The sequence below is a fragment of the Panthera pardus genome, unplaced genomic scaffold, assembly GCF_024362965.1.
Source record: "Panthera pardus isolate Hobbes unplaced genomic scaffold, ASM2436296v1 HiC_scaffold_10, whole genome shotgun sequence".
NCBI classification, from domain to species: domain Eukaryota; kingdom Metazoa; phylum Chordata; class Mammalia; order Carnivora; family Felidae; genus Panthera; species Panthera pardus.
The window spans coordinates 1,134,207-1,151,133 of record NW_026526655.1 but is presented as its reverse complement, the minus strand read 5'-3'; the positions used below and the strand labels follow the sequence as shown (position 1 = coordinate 1,151,133).

General features: G+C 65.6%; 2 protein-coding genes across 2 annotated transcripts; both read left to right on the top strand.

The window, feature by feature from the left end:
- The first annotated feature begins 6,567 nt into the window (after nt 1-6,567).
- On the top strand, nt 6,568-11,212 carry LOC109264802 (G-protein coupled receptor 35-like). The gene is given in 5 exon segments (XM_019445328.2): nt 6,568-6,783; nt 7,187-7,988; nt 9,934-10,402; nt 10,404-10,681; nt 10,683-11,212. Coding segments are annotated over 4 exon segments (1,041 nt in total). The 5' UTR covers nt 6,568-6,783; nt 7,187-7,875; the 3' UTR covers nt 10,864-11,212.
- Nucleotides 11,213-13,579: 2,367 nt separating this feature from the next.
- Nucleotides 13,580-16,918, top strand: LOC109264800 (G-protein coupled receptor 35). Its single transcript, XM_019445325.2, has 2 exons — nt 13,580-14,831; nt 15,694-16,918. Exons 1-2 carry the CDS (start codon nt 14,828-14,830, stop codon nt 16,830-16,832), a joined length of 1,143 nt encoding a protein of 380 aa, XP_019300870.2. The 5' UTR covers nt 13,580-14,827; the 3' UTR covers nt 16,833-16,918.
- The last annotated feature ends 9 nt before the right edge of the window (nt 16,919-16,927 follow it).

Sequence of the window (16,927 nt, the reverse complement as noted above, 5' to 3'; positions counted from 1 at the left end):
GCGCTGGGCAAGAGCCCGGGCTGGGCGTTCCGGTTCTCTCCTCTGCTCACCCCGGCACCCTCAGGCCAGTCCCTGCCCCACCTGGGCCTCAGTTTCCCACCTGGGCGGCGCAGGTTGGGAGCCGGGGCCGCGGAGGCTGGTGCCCAGGTGGGTGATGGAGGCAGCCCCGCCCCCCTCCGGACTCCCCTCCAGACTCTTGCCTTTGATGCCCTGCCCTGCAGAGCGGCCCCAGACCGGGCTTTGCTGCTTGCACCCCTAGGGCGTCACTTACTGTATCCCACGCCCTCTGGGGCTCTTGTCACAGGTGGCGAGCTCCAGGTGCTTCTTCAAGTTCAGGTGTGATGTTTGTTTTTGGCAAGCTACGCGACACATGAAGTGACAGGTCGTTGGTTTTTAAGTTTAAGTGCAAATTCATGGATGTAAGCGATTTTTTCGAGTTCCAATTCATGGAAATGATCCTCCTATTGATATTCAGATCATCTTGTCTCTGGCCAGTGGGAGCGAACTCGAGGTCACTCCTGAGTCCTCTAGACAGTGGCGAAGAGTCTGGATCTGCTTCGTTCTCTAGGGCGAAACGCAAAATCCAGGCTCATTTTATACATGTTCTGACCCAGGCCTGAGAGCGTCCGCTGCCCTCAGGAGCCCCTCTTTCTCTTCAGGAGAAATGATTCCTAGAGACCAAAATCTGGATGTTTAGGGTGCTTGCTTTTAGGTCTTGTCAATGGACAGAATTCAGATACTAACTTTTCTTTTTAAGATAGAACACAGTACAAGGATATACTGATACCTTTCACTCAAATTCAGAGCTACATACTTAAAAACTTCTGTTAACATTTATTTATTTTTGAGAGACAGAGACAGAGCGTGAGCAGGGGAGGGGCAGAGAGAGAGAGAGGGAGACACAGAATCCGAAGCAGGCTCCAGGCCCCGAGCCGTCAGCACAGAGCCTGACGCGGGGCTCAAACTCACGAACCGCGAGATCATGACCTGAGCCGAAGTCGGACGCTCGACTGACTAAGCCACCCAGGTGCCCCTCGAGGTCTAGCTTCTATTCCTGTCTCCCTTCTCCTCCTCCCCACCTGTTCCTCATAGGTAATGATTTAATTTTAAACAAATTTATTGGCTTATCCTTCCATTTGTAAAACAGAAGCTGCTGGTGTGCTATAATAAATACGCATCAACACCATATTTCGTTCTTCAATCTATCCTGGAGAAAACCACTGAGTAATGGATAGAAATATTTCTCCTTCCTTTTTTACGACTTCCTGGTGCCCCGTGGTGTGGAGGGCAAGCATCTCATGCCTCCAGGGCTTGACGGACAGACGTCCGGGTGGTTTCCAGGCCCCGCTTCACTACAGCACCGCGAGGGTAGACCCTCGAGCATCCTTTTCAGAACCCCACTGCTCTGTCGTGGGACAGATGCCCGGAAGTGTGGTCGCCGGGTCAAAGGGCAGGGCATCTCCAGCGTTGCAGGATTGCCAGGCCCTCTCCACGGGGAAGATCAGTGGGCCATATCTGGCGATGTTCCCCGCCTTCGATCGCTGCCGAGTGCTCTGCTCGCACTTAGCTCATCTGACGGGGAGAAGCAGAATCGCCGTGCACTTTGAGTTCACGTTTCTCGTTTGATGAGTGCGTGGGCCCCTTTTAGATCTCCAGTGAGTCCTCTGCATCTCACATCTCCTTTTCTGAGAGTCTGTTCCTGTCTCTTGTTGGCATCTCGCCGACCTCCAAAGGCAGAGGTCCTGGGCGGAGACAAGGACAGGGGCCGACACAGAATGCTGGGCAGAGCGCTGCAGGGGGGGGGGGGGGGGCTCCCTGCCCCGGCATCACCTGGCGCTGGTAAAGCGGGCGCTTCTCGGCCCGCCCCAGACAGACTGGCTCAGACGAGCCCAAGCCGGAGGCCATCTGCCCTTGGAGGAGGAGAGGCAGGGAAAAGCCCTCCAGACAAGCCGCTTTCAAGGGAGGTGGCCCTTCCCCGGCTTGGCGGCCGGCGCTGCACCTTCACAGCTGACTCTCGGGCAGGGGTGAGCCGCTGCTCTCCACCCATCTCAATCCTCAGCCTGGGGTCCACAGGCATGGAGCCCCCCCAGCCCCCCACCTGCGCCCCAGCAGCACTGACTGAAAGAGGAGCCATCCCCGGGAGGATGGCCGCAGGGAGTGGGGAGGACTCCCCAGGCAGGGCAGGGAGCCCAGGGCCCAGGTCGGTTGGGGGGGGGGGGGTGTGCAGGGAGACCGCAGGCGTGGAACCTGGGGTGGGGGGGCAGCCACCAGCCTTGCCTTCGGAGCCGTCTGGGGCTGAGAAAGGGGAAGGTGCCTGGGAGGGCAGAGGAGCACATCAGGGGTCAGCATGAGCAGGAAGAGGCGGAGAGGAACCTGCAGCGTTCCACCGCTCACCCCACCCCCGGGTCCCCCAGGGGCTCCTCGAGGAGCCAGCCCAGGAGGAGGGGAGCAGGAGCTGTCGGAGTGAGCAAGCTGTCCCGGGCAGCTGGAGGCCGGCACCTGCCCGGGTCCCCGCTCACCCCCATCCCCCACGCCCCGTGCGTGCAGTGGCCGGCCTGCCGATGGGGCACTTTTGTCATCTTCGAGTGTCCAGATGTCCCGAGGCATCTTCCACCTCGGGGCAAAACGAGCAGAGGTGGCGGGAGGTGCCCGGGTCCCTGGTCCCTGAGTGTCCAAGGGCACAGGTCGGGGGAGGCTGCTCACCGCTGCTGTTGAAGGGGTGGGGTAGGCAGGAGGACGGGCAGGGAGGGTGGCACCCACTATGCTCCTCGCTGAGCCTGTGCATCTGTGAGGCTGTGGGGTGGGGGTGGGGGCAGGAGAGCAGCCTGCCTCGACCCCTGGGGACCCTGTGCCCATGCTGCTCAGCCAGTGACAGGCCCTAGGATGTCACCAGCGGGAACAGCCCAGCCAAGGTCAGCAGACCTCGGGACCCCCTCAGGACTCCCCCCCAGGACTCTCTCAGGATCCCCCCAGGAACCCCTCAGGCCCTCAGGCCCCCCTGAGAACTCTCTCAAGATGCCCTCACATTCCCCAAGTTGCCACAGTGTCCCTTGTGCTGTGGTGCCTTCTCCTGTCTGACAAGGCCCCCTTCCCCTCCTTGCTTGGGCCAAATCTCTGTCCAGGAAGGGCTGTGGACGTGCTGTCTGAGCGTCTGACTTGGCCCTGACCCTCTGTCCCAGGGAGGCCGAGCAGAGGCGCTTCCTGGGCCCAGGGCCAAGGGTTGGGAAAGGGGCTCCAGGGGCAAATGTGGCTGAAGGCAGGGTCTGTCTGGGGCACGGAGGGTTCACAAGGGGACGCCGAGGAGAAACGCAGGGAACAAGACCAGGAGCACCGCGCCGGGCACAGCCAGGGCTGCCCGCCCAGGGCTCCGGGGTGCACATCCCGGAGGCGGGGCCTCTGTCCGTGGGGTGTCGGCGTGTGCCGACTGGTCATCGGCAGCGCGAGAGGCCGGAGGCCGAGTTGTGTCCTGAGCGCCGGCTGTCCGGCCCGAGGCCCGTAAGGCTGTTCTGCCACCCCAGATGTGCCTGCGGGTCCCTGGGAACAGGGTGGCCATCCTCCGGTGCCCCCTCACAGCCTGTCCCCGCAGGCCTGGGCCTGGGGTTTTGGCTGGAGGCCGGGTGGGTGGGAGGCTCTTATCCTTGACCTTGCCTGCACCCCAGCCACTTCCTGTGGTACAGGGTGGATGCCAGAGGGAGCAGAGGGAGGGATGTCAAGGGGGCAGTGTGGCCAGGAAGGTGTCACCGCCCCCCCCACTTCCTCCCCCTGGGGAGTCGAGGCTGGTTTCTGAATGCCAAGGGAAGACCCAGGCTGAGGACACTGGGAGAGAAGAAGCCCTCTTAATGGGGGACAGTGCCTGGGGGTGACCTAGGGACAGGCCCATGCGGTTCGAGAGTGTTAGCAAGTGACAGGGCCTCATTTTCCCGGGAGGCAGAGGGACCCTGGCTGCCAAGTGGAGGAGGGGCCCGAGGGGCCCGAGGAGGGGACAGGGCTGGAAGGGTCTGTGAAGAAGAGTGGGGGGGGTCCCAAGGCTGGGCCCCCCAGCTGAGGAGGGGAGGGGGACTCGGGTGCGGGGGTGCTGGGGGCAGCTGACCCCTCCCGGGACCCCTCCAGCCCCTTGGCGTCCTCATCTGGCTCTGGGCCAGACAGGGGGAGGGGGAGGGGGAGGAGGTTCCCAGAGACAGTTGCTGGGGACAGGGGAACAGAAAGTGTCAGCGGTGGCAACGGCTTCCGTGCCAGAGGCCCGGCTGGTTCCACCCCCAGGTGCCTGGGGTTAGGCCAGGCAGGGGTGAGGCGCTGGCCTCTGGCACAGCATCCAAGGGGCTGCCGACAACTCGGGCGTGAGGGTTAACCATGCTCTGGTGCCACGTTTTCGTACTCGGAGGCTGATGCGCAAACCCACCGAGCAAAGGGTGAGCACGGCCGGTGAAGGCAGGCTGGGGGGCCTGGCGTGCCTCGGCTTCAGGTTCCAACGTGGGGGGACCGGGAGGTCGTGAAAGACCCACCCGACCCCCAGTGTGGCTCGGAAGGCGGCCCCCTGGCCAGCTTTCGGCTCTGCTTCTCGGGGCTCCGCTCAGGCTCCCCCCGCCCCCCCATCCCCGAACCAGAGGAAAGGGCCGTGGCTCTGTGCAGACAGTCAAGCCATGCCCCTGCCCACTGTCGGCCTGAGGCTCCCTTCCTGCTCCTCCTGCAGCTTGCTCCCTCCCTGTCCCTGGCCACCTCCTCCTAGAAGCCTCCGGTCCTGCCCTCTGTGAACCCCCCAGGAGTCGGAGGCGATGTGAGTGCAGGGCCCCGCTCCTGGGGCGCCTGCCTCAGCGTTGTGCCCAGCGTGGTGCCCAGGCAGGGCCCAAGCGTGGGTGCAGAAGAGGGAGCAGACCAAGAGTAGACGGTCATTTTAGGTCAGAGTGGACGCACATTTTGGCTCAGGGAGTCGACCCTGGGCGGCCGCATTGCCCAGTGTCCTCAGGATCCTTTGCCCTCTTCCTAGGCGAGGGTCCTGAATGCCCCCATTCTCAGCACTTGGTTTCCGTGTGACCCAGGTGGGCAGGGGTGCGCTTCCCACCCCAGGAGGGAAGCCCCCCGGAGGCAGGGGCTCAGCGTTTCCTGGGCCCGCCCCTGGGCCCCATCCAGCGGCCTCCTGCGGAGTGACTCAGACTCCCGGGCTCACTTCCCTTGGAGGCTCCCAGCTCTCAGCAGGGCAGTGACGTGTCATCTTGACATCAGCCGAGTGGCCCTTTTCCCTCCAACCCCAACCATTCGGAGGGGCGGAGGGCCAGGAGGAAGGGGCAAGAAGGATCCACCACACGAGGGTTGCCACGTGGGTTCTGCGCGTGCAAAGCAGGAGCGGGGACTGGGACCCCAGGCAGGGGTGGCGGCCAGGGGGTGCAGGTCCCCTGAGCCCCAGTGCCCCGGCTGGTGGAGGCTCTCAGGGGCTCCGCGGTGGGTCTCGGGGCAGCGAGCCGGGCCTCGCAAGTGTCGCTATGGTTCGAGGCGGCCCGGCAGCCAGAGGACGGGCCTGGTCTGGCATCTGGAGCCTGCCCTGCGAGGTCAGGCCTCTTGAACCCGCGGGATCCAGTGGGGCTTGAGGGAAAGGACCCGGGCCCAGCCCCGCACAGGGAGGGAGCTTGGCGGAGGGAAGGTTCCGACGCCCCAGCCCACCCGGGGCAGACGCTTTCTGAGTCGAGGCCACTACTGTTTACAGGACGCCCGTGAGCCTAGAATCCGGCTTCTTCCTCGGCGGCACGCGGCGCCGGCTGGATTCTCCCTTCGAGGCCGCCGCCGACTGGTTAAAACGCTTTAGGGAGGCCTCACTCCGCACCAGGCACTGAAGTGGCCGACAGCAGGCGGGTCCCAGCCACAGGCAAGAACTGAGTACAGGGACGAGCTCTTCTAATTCATGAGAAATTCCATAAGGAAAACCAGACCGAACGGGGCGCTAGGAAGGGGTGGGGCCCCCAGAGAGGGGCAGAGAGGCGGGGGAGGAGGGGGAGGCAGGCTGGCTCTGGAGGGCTGTGCCTGGGGCTGCTGTGGTGGGGGAGGGGCCCTGGTCACAGGGCCAGGAGGCCCAGCCCAGCCACTGCCTTCTGGGGGCCTCGGTTGCTGCCTCCGCCAATGAGCAGGGGTGGTGGTGATGGCTCGGCGCAGAGAGAGAAGCCGCAACGAGGAGTCGGGTCCCTGCCACACTGTGCGTGCCGCGCCGGGCTAAGTGGGAGGGGGACGCGAAGGCTGGCGTGAGCTCAGAGTGGGGAGGTCGCCCCAGGAGGCCCCTGGAGCAGGGCCGCCCGTGCGTGCGCAGAGCCACAGGAAGTCGCCTGTCTGGGTTCGCACCGCCGGCCCGGAGGAGCCTCTGCGCCCACACACGTCGGTGGGTCGCGGCGGGTGTGCCCCGGAGGGTGCCTGTGCGTGTGGCCTTCCCGCCGGGGGATGCTGGCCCTGGGGGCGGGGGACACCGACCTGCAGCCTCGGGGGGGGGGGGGCCGCCCCCGGAAAGGTCCCTCATTCTGCAGGGTGGATGGGTAGAGAGGCTGGGGTCAAAGGAGCGGGGTCAGAGGAACTCTCTCGGGTTGTTTCTAGGACGCCCCGTCTCCGCAGACGTGTCTGGGGAGGCCATGCCACTCCCCACTTCCCTTCCGAGAAACTACCCCGGCAGCCCTGAGCCGGCACAGGTGGCAGTCCCGGCACCTGCGCTCTGTCGTCCGCCAACCCTGCCACCTGCCTGCCTTAAGGTCGGGGGACGGTCGGCCAGGGCTGCCCCCACTTTCCCATCTGGAGCCGGGAAGCTTGGAGGTGAGGGGGTGATGGGGCGGTCTCAGAGGGAGTGAGCGTATGGTGGGGGGAGTCTCAGAGGGGGTGAGGAAATAATGGGGGGTCTCGGAAGGGGTGGGGGGTGTGATGGAGGTCTCTGAGGGGGTGGGGGTGTGATGCGGGTCTCTGAGGGGGTGGGGGTGTGATGGGGTCTCGGAAGGGGTGGGGTGTGATGGGGGGCCTCAGGGGGGGTGAAGCTATGATGGTCTCAGAGGGGGTGAGGCTGTGGTGGGGTCTCGGAAGGGTGAGGGGAGGAGCTCAGGGGAGCATCCTGCCCGAGGTGCTTTGTGAGGACGATGATCTGGAAAGGAGAGCCGCCCTCCATGCGTGTGGGGGGGCATCCAGCGTGGGCAACAAATGGGAAGCAACTGGGGTCCTCCTCCAGGGCCAGAACTCCCACCTCACTCGAGACCCTGAAACCCACTTTGTGGGCTGGGACCGGCGCTTGACAAACTAGGAGAGAAAATGTTTGCGCGCCGTATTCCCGCCGCGGGGATCTTGGCTCCGCGACGCTTCGGTCACCCACGCGCATCCGTCCTGGATCCTGGAGTATTTCTTGCGCGGGGCCCCGGCTCCAGAGGCCTCTACGGTGCTCAGGCCCCGGGGTCTGCACCCCAGTCCCTGCCCCAGGTCCCGCTCAAGGCGTCTGTGGGGCCCCGGGGCCGTGGGGTGGGCCGGCCTCCCAGACCCGACCCCAGGCCCCTGTCGGGTCATTACAGAGGTGCCTCAGTGCAGAATCCAGGACACCTTTCCACTGGCGTGAGGAGGCAGACTGATGGCGCCATCAGGAAGGAAGCGGTACCCGGGAGGTGCCGCTCCCCTGCCCCCCCCCACCCCTCAGCAGGAAGCTCCCAGCCCGTGTCACTCAGCGCTCTGCGCTGGCCGTGCGGCAATGGGGCCACTAGGACACTAGGACAGCGGGGGCCCTGCCCTGGACACAGGTCCCCACGCCAGGGCCAGACGCAGGCAGGACATGCGGTGCCATCGGTGGCTTCCGGACGGCCCCGTGCCACTTGGGCTGGACCCGCGACCTGACTTCCCAGGCTTGCACGGGAGGCGCCCCAAGGGACACAGATGCGGGCCCCCCCGAGCTGGCCAAGTGTTCAGGACCCCACCGGTACCTTCAAAACCATGCCAAGCCCTGTCTGGGATGGTGAGGAGAGCTCGGGCCACACTGAGGCCAGCCTGTGAGTCATACTCCCAGACACCCAACCGCACGCGGCCCCGGGCATCTCATCCTGCCCCCCCCCCCAAGGTCAGCCAGAAGGGCAGCAACCGTTCACCGCTGCTGGACCCGCCTCGGGTGGGGGGGGGTCCCACGGCGGCACCGTGACTCTGTGGGGCCTTGAGGTACCTTCCCAGCAGGTTCTAAGGAATCTGGGCTGGTGGGGGGCCTGGAAGCTCACACATGCTTGGGGGGGGTGCTGCGGCTGCGAGGGCGGGGCAGGCAAGGAGGGAGGATCCCCGTGGTCGCTTCTGGTGGGCTCGGGGCCTGTGGAGCCTGGCTGGCTTGTGGTCTGAGGGGCCTCAGAACCTGGGTGTCACTCACAGAACAGAGAGAAGAGCAGACTCCTTAAAAACAACAAAAAAAGGAGAGCGCCTCGTCAGGGGCGCGGAGAGCGGAAACCATGGTGAAGGCTCATAAAACTTTGGTTGCTGGCAGGGCCGCCCTTTGAAAATTCCGGAGAGAAAATGGGATAATTTGGTGGAATATTTCTGTTCGAGCTGAAATCTGTGCTCCCGCTTCCCTAAAGGACCGTGGTCTGGAGGTTCCCAGGGGACTGCGGCTGAGGAAACGAGTCCCCCTCCCACCCACCCGGCCGCAGGCACTAATGAATCTAATGGTTCTAGATATTTCTTCTCTTCCTGTGTGGGGAGGGCTCAAGGCAGTAGAGCTCGCCCAGGACCCGCCCTTCCTTACCACCCCAAGCGCAGGGAGCACCCCTCCCCCCAGGGCCTGGTGCTCCTGGGGGCGGGGAGGCCATGCCCACCCTGCCCCTCCGGGCCCTTCCAGCCGGGGGAAGCGAGGTGGGGGCTTGGTAGCGTGTTCCCCATGCTAGGCACTGGCACGCCGGTCACTCACACAAGTGCTCCACGACCCCACATGTGTGACACCAGAACCCCTTTGTGCTCGGGAGGCCAAGGCTCACCCAGCGCTCGGGTGAGTCCGGAGTCCAACCCCTACCTCACAGGCCAGGCCCTGTGTCACGACCCCTGACCAGGTCCACCCCGGCCCTGGGGGACCGGTCCCAGCCCTCCTGGGCCGTGTCGTGGAGCTTGTCCAAGGGAGGGAGGGGACAGTGTGGGTGGTGGAGGGTGAGGCCTTAACAGTGGCCTTGATGATGATGGAGCAGGGGACGCCCCAGTGCCACCCGGAGGCCTGTTCTGAACCGTGGGTCTGGACCTCTGACCACAGAGGGCTCAAGGGGCCCTTGCGAGTGGACCCCAGGGCACAGCACTAGGGTGGGCAGGCACTCGGAGGGTGGTGGTGCCCGGGGTGGCACGGGAGGGAGGGAGGGGGGACGAGGGTGTTCTGGGGTTTCCTGGGGGGCTGTCCTGAGCCGCAGCCCCGCTGCCTAAACGGCATGTCAGCACCCCTGCAGCCAGAGACTGCGTGGGGGGAGGGGGGAGGGGGCAGTGGGCGGCCCTCAGCTCTCTCCTTGGAGCCACCTGGAGAGCGGCAAGGGCTGGGGCCAGGCTGGTTGCCCTTCGGGCTCCCTGTCCTGAGAGCTGGCACCGTGGGGGGCCCTCAGGATTTGGGCGCTGGCCAGTGGAGACTGAGCCCCTGAGCCCCTCCCACCTTCCTCGCCATCCAGGAGATCTGGTCCCAGCCCTGGGCTGGCTCGCTGTGTGACCTTGAGCCCCCCTCAGGCCTCTGAAAGCCTCGGTTCCCCCACTCGTCCAGCGAGCAGGGGTGTGGCCCGGAGGGTGCTTCAGAGCCCCTGATGATTTCTAGGATTTTCTCTGGGAAGGTGAGTTTTGGGCTACTGGATGTAGCGGTGGGGGGGGGGGGGGGCGTGCTCACCTCCTGCATCCCTGGCCAGAGGTGGGCGGGGCCTCGCTGGCGCCAGGGGCGCGCCCCCCCCCCCCCCACCAGCCCTCCTCAGCCCTGCTTCTCTCCTGCAGCCGTAGGACCATGAACGGTACCTGTCACTCCAGTGAGCTCACCTGGCCCTACTGGGTCAAGAACGTCGTGGACGCCTACGTGGGCCTGCTGCTGGCGCTGGGGCTGCTGCTCAACGGCCTGGCGCTGTGGGTGTTCTGCTGCCGCGTGCGGCGGTGGACGGAGACGCACGTCTACATGGCCAACCTGGCCGTGGCCGACCTCTGCCTGCTCTGCGCCCTGCCCTTCTTCCTGCGTTCCCTGAAGCAGGGAGCCGAGGACACGCTGTTCTGCCAGCTCTCCCAGGGCATCTACCTGGCGAACAGGTACATGAGCATCAGCCTGGTGACGGCCATCGCCGTGGACCGCTACGTGGCCCTGCGGCACCCGCTGCGCGCCCCCGCCCTCCGCTCCCCGCGGCAGGCCGTGGCCGTGTGCGCGGCGCTCTGGGCGCTGGTGACGGGCTCGCTGGTGCTCCGGTGGGCCCTGGGGGTGCGGTGAGGGCGGCTTCTGCTTCCTGAGCGTCTCCCGGCAGAGCTCCAACACCACGGCCTTCTCCCTGCTGGGCTTCTACCTGCCGCTGGCCGTGCTGCTCTTCTGCTCCCTGCAGGTGGTCGCTGCCCTGGGCCAGGGGCCGGCCGCCCACACGGACCAGGCAGAGGCCACCCGGAGGGCCACCCGCATGGTCTGGGCGAACCTGGTCGTGTTCGTGGCCTGCTTCCTGCCCTTACACGTGGTGCTGGCGGTGCGCATGGCCGCGGGCCACGGCGCCCCCACCCCCCGCCCTCTGCTACGCCCTCTACGTCACCAGCAAGCTCTCGGATGCCAACTGCTGCCTGGACGCCATCTGCTACTACTTCATGGCCAAGGAGTTCCAGGAGGAGGCGTCGGCACTGGCCTCCATGCCCACCGCCAAGGCCCACAGGAGCCGGGACTCTTTCTCTGTGACCCTGGCCTAGGACGCAAGTCGCGGGCACGCGGGCCAGGTCCCGGGCTCTCCGGGAGGTGCTGCCTGCTGGGGGCGCCCCGGCTCACCGTGGATGGGGGCAGGCTCCAGGGGGCCTGGCAGGGTGGCGACGACCCAGGCACGGACCCCGCGGTGGTGACGCGCCCATCCCCGGGGTGGAAGAGGGTGGGAGGACTGAGCGGGGTCAACCCCTGGGGCCCTGAGATCGGGCCAACACCTGCAGTGCCCAGGGTCTGGTCTCCCCGGGGTACTGGGGTGGACGCTTGCTCTGTGCCTGGAGGCCTCAATGGCCAGCTTTCTGCGGCCAACCTATAGCGGTTGGAATAAAGGTGTTCCCCTGACCCTGTCAGGGCTGTGTGTGTGTGTGTGTGTGTGTGTGTGTGCGCGCGCATGTGTGTGTGCATTTGGACACGCGTGTGCTGTCCATACTCGGATGGTGGGAGGTAGGAGGGCCGGGGCGTCTTCCTAGATGGCCAGCCACTTGGGGGCTCTCCTTGGGTCCTCCCACCTGCTCCCACCCCGCAGCACGCCCAGCCACCTGGAGGGCCGGGGGGCGGCGCTGCTCTCCTCCCTTGCCGAGGCAGGGCCAGGGCCCCTCGACCCCTCGTAGGGGCTGCACAGCCAGCCGCACTAGCCTAGGGGTGGGCTAGGGGCGGTGAGGAACCGGCCGAGGTCTGTCGAGGGGGCACACTCCCCTTGTGCTTCCTTCAGGGAAGCTGGTGGCCCTGCCTGGTGGCCGCGGGGCCCGGATACCCGCCCAGGCGGAAGTGTGGACGCCCAGCCTGGTGTGTGCTGTGCCCACCTCTCCTCTGCCTCCCTGCGTGGGACCCCGGGCATCCACCCTCGAGCTGGAGCAGCCAGAGCCTTCCAGAGGCCGCCCGGGGTGCTGGTCCAAGCAGGGCCTGGGTTCAAACCCCACCCCACCTACATCCCCGGGCACCAAACAGCTTCCCTGTCCTGTTCTTTCTTCCGCGTGTGTGATCGGAGCCAGAATGGCAGCCGTGTCCTGGCCCCAGGGGCCTGCGGACTCAGGGGTCCCTGCCTAGCGAGGTTGGTGCTCAGGGAGGCCCCCACTTGGGTGGACCCGTGCCCGGGAAGAGCCACACTCAGGGGGGCCCTGTGAAGCTTTACCACAATGCTGCCCGATCCTGCTTTCCAATCCTGGCCCCAGGGGTGCTGATCCTCCCCAGTCTACGGCTTGGAGAGGGGATGTGTGCACAACCTCTCCCTCCGGCCTCTCCTGGCTCCCAGCAAGTGGAGGCAGCTGGACTTTGCACAAAATTCCTGAAAGAACAAGAAATGGGGCAGAAGCAAAATCAGAGAGGTTAAGCAGACTTCTGAACCCTAATCACGGCCCACACGCTCAGTATCCTACACCAGAGTCCAGCCTCTGGGCTGTGCCAGGCCAAGTGGAAGAACCTCTCTCTATCATGAATGTATGCACAGACCACCCCCAGCCCCGGCCCAGAGGGCTTAGGGGGCAGTCTGGCCATTGATGAGGATTGGGCTTGCCATTAATTAGCAAACGACCAGCATCTGAAAAAAAGCAGATTCATTCTGAGGCTGCATCATCAGGAGTATAGGGCCCAGAATGTGGGAGGACACAGTTCATTCTCCCTCCACTAGGATTACCCCTGGGGTATTTTATCTGGTCAGGGCACTGTTCTGTACCAGGCCTTGGTCACCCGGGAGAGGGTCTGGAGGGTTCAGGCTGCTGAGGGCTTGGCAACCCAGGCCAGCTGGCCACAGGCAGAGGAAGTATGAGCGGTCAGATAAAGTGAGATGCGGCCCAGGAAGTGGCAGCATCTGCAGTCCCTGAGAAGCAGATGGGTCTGGGTGGCTGCAGAGGACAGATCCCCGATGGGGAGGGACTCAGAGAACCTCCCAGGACTGGGCAGAATCTAAGTGTCCAATAACGTTCTTTTTTTTTTTTTTTTTTTAACTTTATTTATGTTGAGAGGAGAGAGAGAGAGAGCAGCGGAGGGGCAGAAAGACAGAGAGAGAATCCTAAGTGGGTTGAGCACTGTTGGTGCAGAGCCTGAGGTGGGGCTCCAACTCACAAACCAGGAGGCCGTGACCCAAGCTGAAACGGAGAGTCGGACACTTAACCGCCTGAGCCACCCAGGCGCCCCGAGTGCCAATAATTATCAGAAAGAGAGAAGGTGTCCCGGGAAGTCCATGCCCCTCGCTGGGGGTTCAAGCCCGGCTGCAGCCGGCCTCAGAAGGCAGTTTGGGGGTCGGGGGAGGCCGGCCATTAGTGGGTAGAGCCACGCTTTGTGTCCCGTTCTCCGGGGCCCCCTGCTGCTGTGCCTCGGAGGAAACTTTCCTAAGAGTAAGTGTCCTCTGTCAACGGGGCAGCGGGCGTCAACCAGACACGGTGCAGGAACAGGCAGGGCCCTGCAGGGTCTGGGGAAGTGGGTGCCGGGGGGGGGGGGCTGCCAGCCTCCAGGTCAGCCCCCCCCGCAGCTGCAGTGCAGGGTTTGGGGCACCGCAGGGACCCCAGGGCTGCCCCTCCCAGCAGGGAGGGGGCGGCAGATCGCAGAGCTGAGCCAATGGGAAGGTCGGTACTGCAGGGAGCTGCTGCCCACGAGTGACCTTTCGGATAAAGGCACCCGGGGCTGGCACCTGAAGTCCACGGGGAGCACGCAACGTGGGCACGCTGGCCTGCACCTGCCCCCGGCAGCGAGGTGTCTTTCAGCTCCTGCCACCCGGGAGGGTAGGGAGGAGGGCAGAAGTGACACTGACCACCGCGAGCCCCCCCTCTGGCAGGGAGGGACCTCACCTTGCCCGGCTCTCAGAGCCGCTGCCGTCTGCACAGGGCCGTGCCTGCCCCTGCCTCCTGGTCTGTGTGGCAGGCCGTCCCTCTCAGGGTCCCCTGGGCACCCGCCCCCACGTCACCCACCTCACAGCTTCACGGGGTGCCGTGTTCCCCAGATTCGTGGGAGTACGCGCCCCCTGCTTTCCCGAGCAGGGGGGCGGGGGGAGGCAGCTTCCTCTGGCCTCCTTGTTCCTGCAGGTGGCCGGGCCAGGTCCTGGGACAGCAGACCCTCTGCCGGCCCCACACCCCCACCCCCAAGAGCCCCTCACAACCGGCCCTCTGGGGGAGCTGCTGGTGTGGCCAAGGTCAGGGCCGTGCTGGTGCTGGACAGGAATACACCCCTGCGTCAGGGTGGGTTCCAGAAGCCTCTCTGACATGGAGACTGGCACGCAGGGGTTTCTGTGGGGGTGCTCTTGGGAACCCCACCCAAAAAGGAGCTGGCCAAGCGGGATGGACGGAGGGAACAGCTTCCGTGCCCGTGGGGAGCTCTGGAGTTGTGACCACGCGGCTGACCATACAGGGCTACCGTGGGTGCACGGCCTCTGATGTGTCACTTGCTGAAGGTGATTCCGGAGGGGCCTCCGGCCGGCAAGACAAGCACCATGTGCCTTGGTCGTGACGCCCCCCCCCACCAGAGCACCCCACAGCGCCCACTACAGCCTTCCACCCTGTCAGGCCAGGCGCCCGGACCCCTGGGCCGCATGGGTACGGGCTCCTGGCCAAGGGTCTATGGGTTCTCCAGCCCCGGACTCCGCAGGCTTCCTGCCCGGGGTCTCCCCACCCGGTGCCAATCATGGACGCACACAGGTAGGGGGCACCACCCAACCAAAACGGGCCCGCCAGAAGCCCCGTGCAGGCCGTCACCCCGCCCCGTGTGAGAGGCACCCTCGGTCCCCATCCAGCCCTGAGCTCCAGGCTGCTGCAGAGGGGCCCAGAGCTGTGGTCTGGGTGTCACAAACCGCAGGCAGAAGCTGCGGGCCCCAGGCGCACATGGACCAGGGAAGGGGGCCGCCTACCTGCCAGCTGCACCGAGATGGGACCACACCCACTCGAGAGAGTACAAAAGCGTAACCACAGCCTTGGGGCTGCAGAGCAGTGAGCGGCCCAGCCGGAGTCTCCGAGGCCCCAGCCATCCCAGATGGGTGAGTCCACCCAGGCCCGGAAGCCCCCTGCTGTCCCCTCCATGAACCCCGTCCTGCCCTTGCCACGCGGGCTGCCACAAAGGGCTCCCGGGAGCAGGGCCTTGGCCTCATGCATCCCACCTGAGGACCACGCCTGGGCTCCAAGCCCAAGCAGGCGTTAGGGCAAGGGCCGAGGGGGCAGTTAGCTTCTGTGGACGGACAGTGAGGGGGGCCGCGGGGGGCAGAGGTAGACAGGAGGAGGAGAGAGATAGGAGACGGGGGCGGGGAGTGCAGGGGAAAGCTTTGGGGGGGAGGGGAAAAGAGGGCCCCAAGGAGGAAGTGGATAGAGAGGAAGGGCAGAGTGGGGTGGCTGGGGTGAGGGAGACACACACACACAGAAGTAGGGAGCCTAACAAAGACAGAGAAGACTGGGGTCAGCCCAGGGCTCCCGATGCTCTCCTGACGGGCTGGGGGTGCTCCCTCTCTGCAGACCAGGACCCCCCGTGGCCCCTGCCAGAGGAGTCTGGGGTCCCGCTCCACGGGTCATGGGTTGAGGGACCTTGGACAGGGCCACAGGCGGTGGGGGACAGCAACGTGGCAAAGGTCCCCGGCTGGGCTAAAGCCTCTGGTGGAGAAGCCCAGAGAGAAGCCCCCCAGAGTCCCCTTCGTGGCAGGGGCCGCCGTCCACACCTAGGAATGCAGACCCTCTGGGCGGGGCAGGGAAGGCGGCCCCAGTGGAGCCCTCTGAGGTCAAGAGAGGGAGCCCCGGGGCTGGCACAGGAAGTAGGGGGAAGAGATGAGGAGGGAGGGGGGAGGGGGGCAGAGGGAGGGAGGTGAAGGAGGAGGGGCGAGGCCACAGCAGCCTTTCCCTCCCTGCCCGCAGGTGAAGCTGGGGCGCCCGCCGCCGTCCCCGTCCCCGGGAACGGGACCGGCTCTGAGGGCTGCAGCACGGAGAGGAGCGTCCTGTCCCAGGCGGCCACCAGCGTCTCCATCTATGTCATCTTGGCGCTGGGGCTGCCGCTCAACGGCCTGGGGCTCTGGGTGTTCTGGTGCCGCCTGCGCAGGTGGACCGAGACCCGCGTCTACATGGCCAACCTGGTGGCGGCCGACTGCCTGCTGCTGCTGAGCCTGCCGGGAGTGCTGCACACGCTGGGCCAGGCGGCGGGGGCCCAGGAGGGCGTCGTGTGCAGGGTCGTGCAGAGCTTCTACTACATCAACACCTACATGAGCATATGCCTCATCACGGCCATCGCCACCGACCGCTACGCCGCCCTGCGCTTTCCGCTGCGGTCTCGCGCCTGGCGCAGCCCCCGCCAGGCCGCCCTCACCTGCCTGGCCCTCTGGCTGCTGGTGTTCGGGGCCGTGGCCCTGCCGGCGTCCTGGCTGCGCGCGGGGGAGAGCTTCTGCTTCGGCCGGGGCCGCACCCGGGGCCCCAGGACCCTGGCCTTCTCCCTGCTGCTCTTCCTCCTCCCGCTGCTGGTCCTCAGCTTCTGCTCCTGGCAGGTGCTCCGGCACCTGACCCGCAAGCGTGCGCGGTCCCCGCCCCAGGACGCCGCCCACATCCTCAGAGCCCTGCACGTGGTGGCGGCCAACTTGGCCACCTTCCTGCTCTGTTTCCTCCCGCTGCACGTGGCCTTGCTGGCCATGCTGGTGGCCCGGTGGACAGACGCGGCCTGCCCCACTCTCCAGGCGGTGGCTGCCTTCGTGCAGGTGACCTCCCGCATTGCCAACGCCAACTGCTGCCTGGACGCCGTCAGCTACTATTTTGTGGCCAAAGAGTTCCAGGAGGAGGTGGGGGCCGTCCTCAGCACGTCCCGGCCTTTCCGGGGACGGATGCAGAGCGCTCCTACACGTGACTACCCTGACTGGGCCGTCCAGGCGTGGACGGATGAGGACAACAGCTCGGGAGAGGCCCCACGCATGGCCCTGCAGCACGTGCCGCGGGGAGCCCCGGGCCCCCCCGAGGCGACTCTTCCCCCCTCCGCGGCGTGCGCCAGAAGTAGCCTCACTGCACACGTGTGACTTTGGATTTACGGGTCCTGGGGACGTGGACTCTCCCTCAGCAAATAGAATTTAACCAAGGCATTAAAAAATTGCCACCCCACGGATCTCTTTTC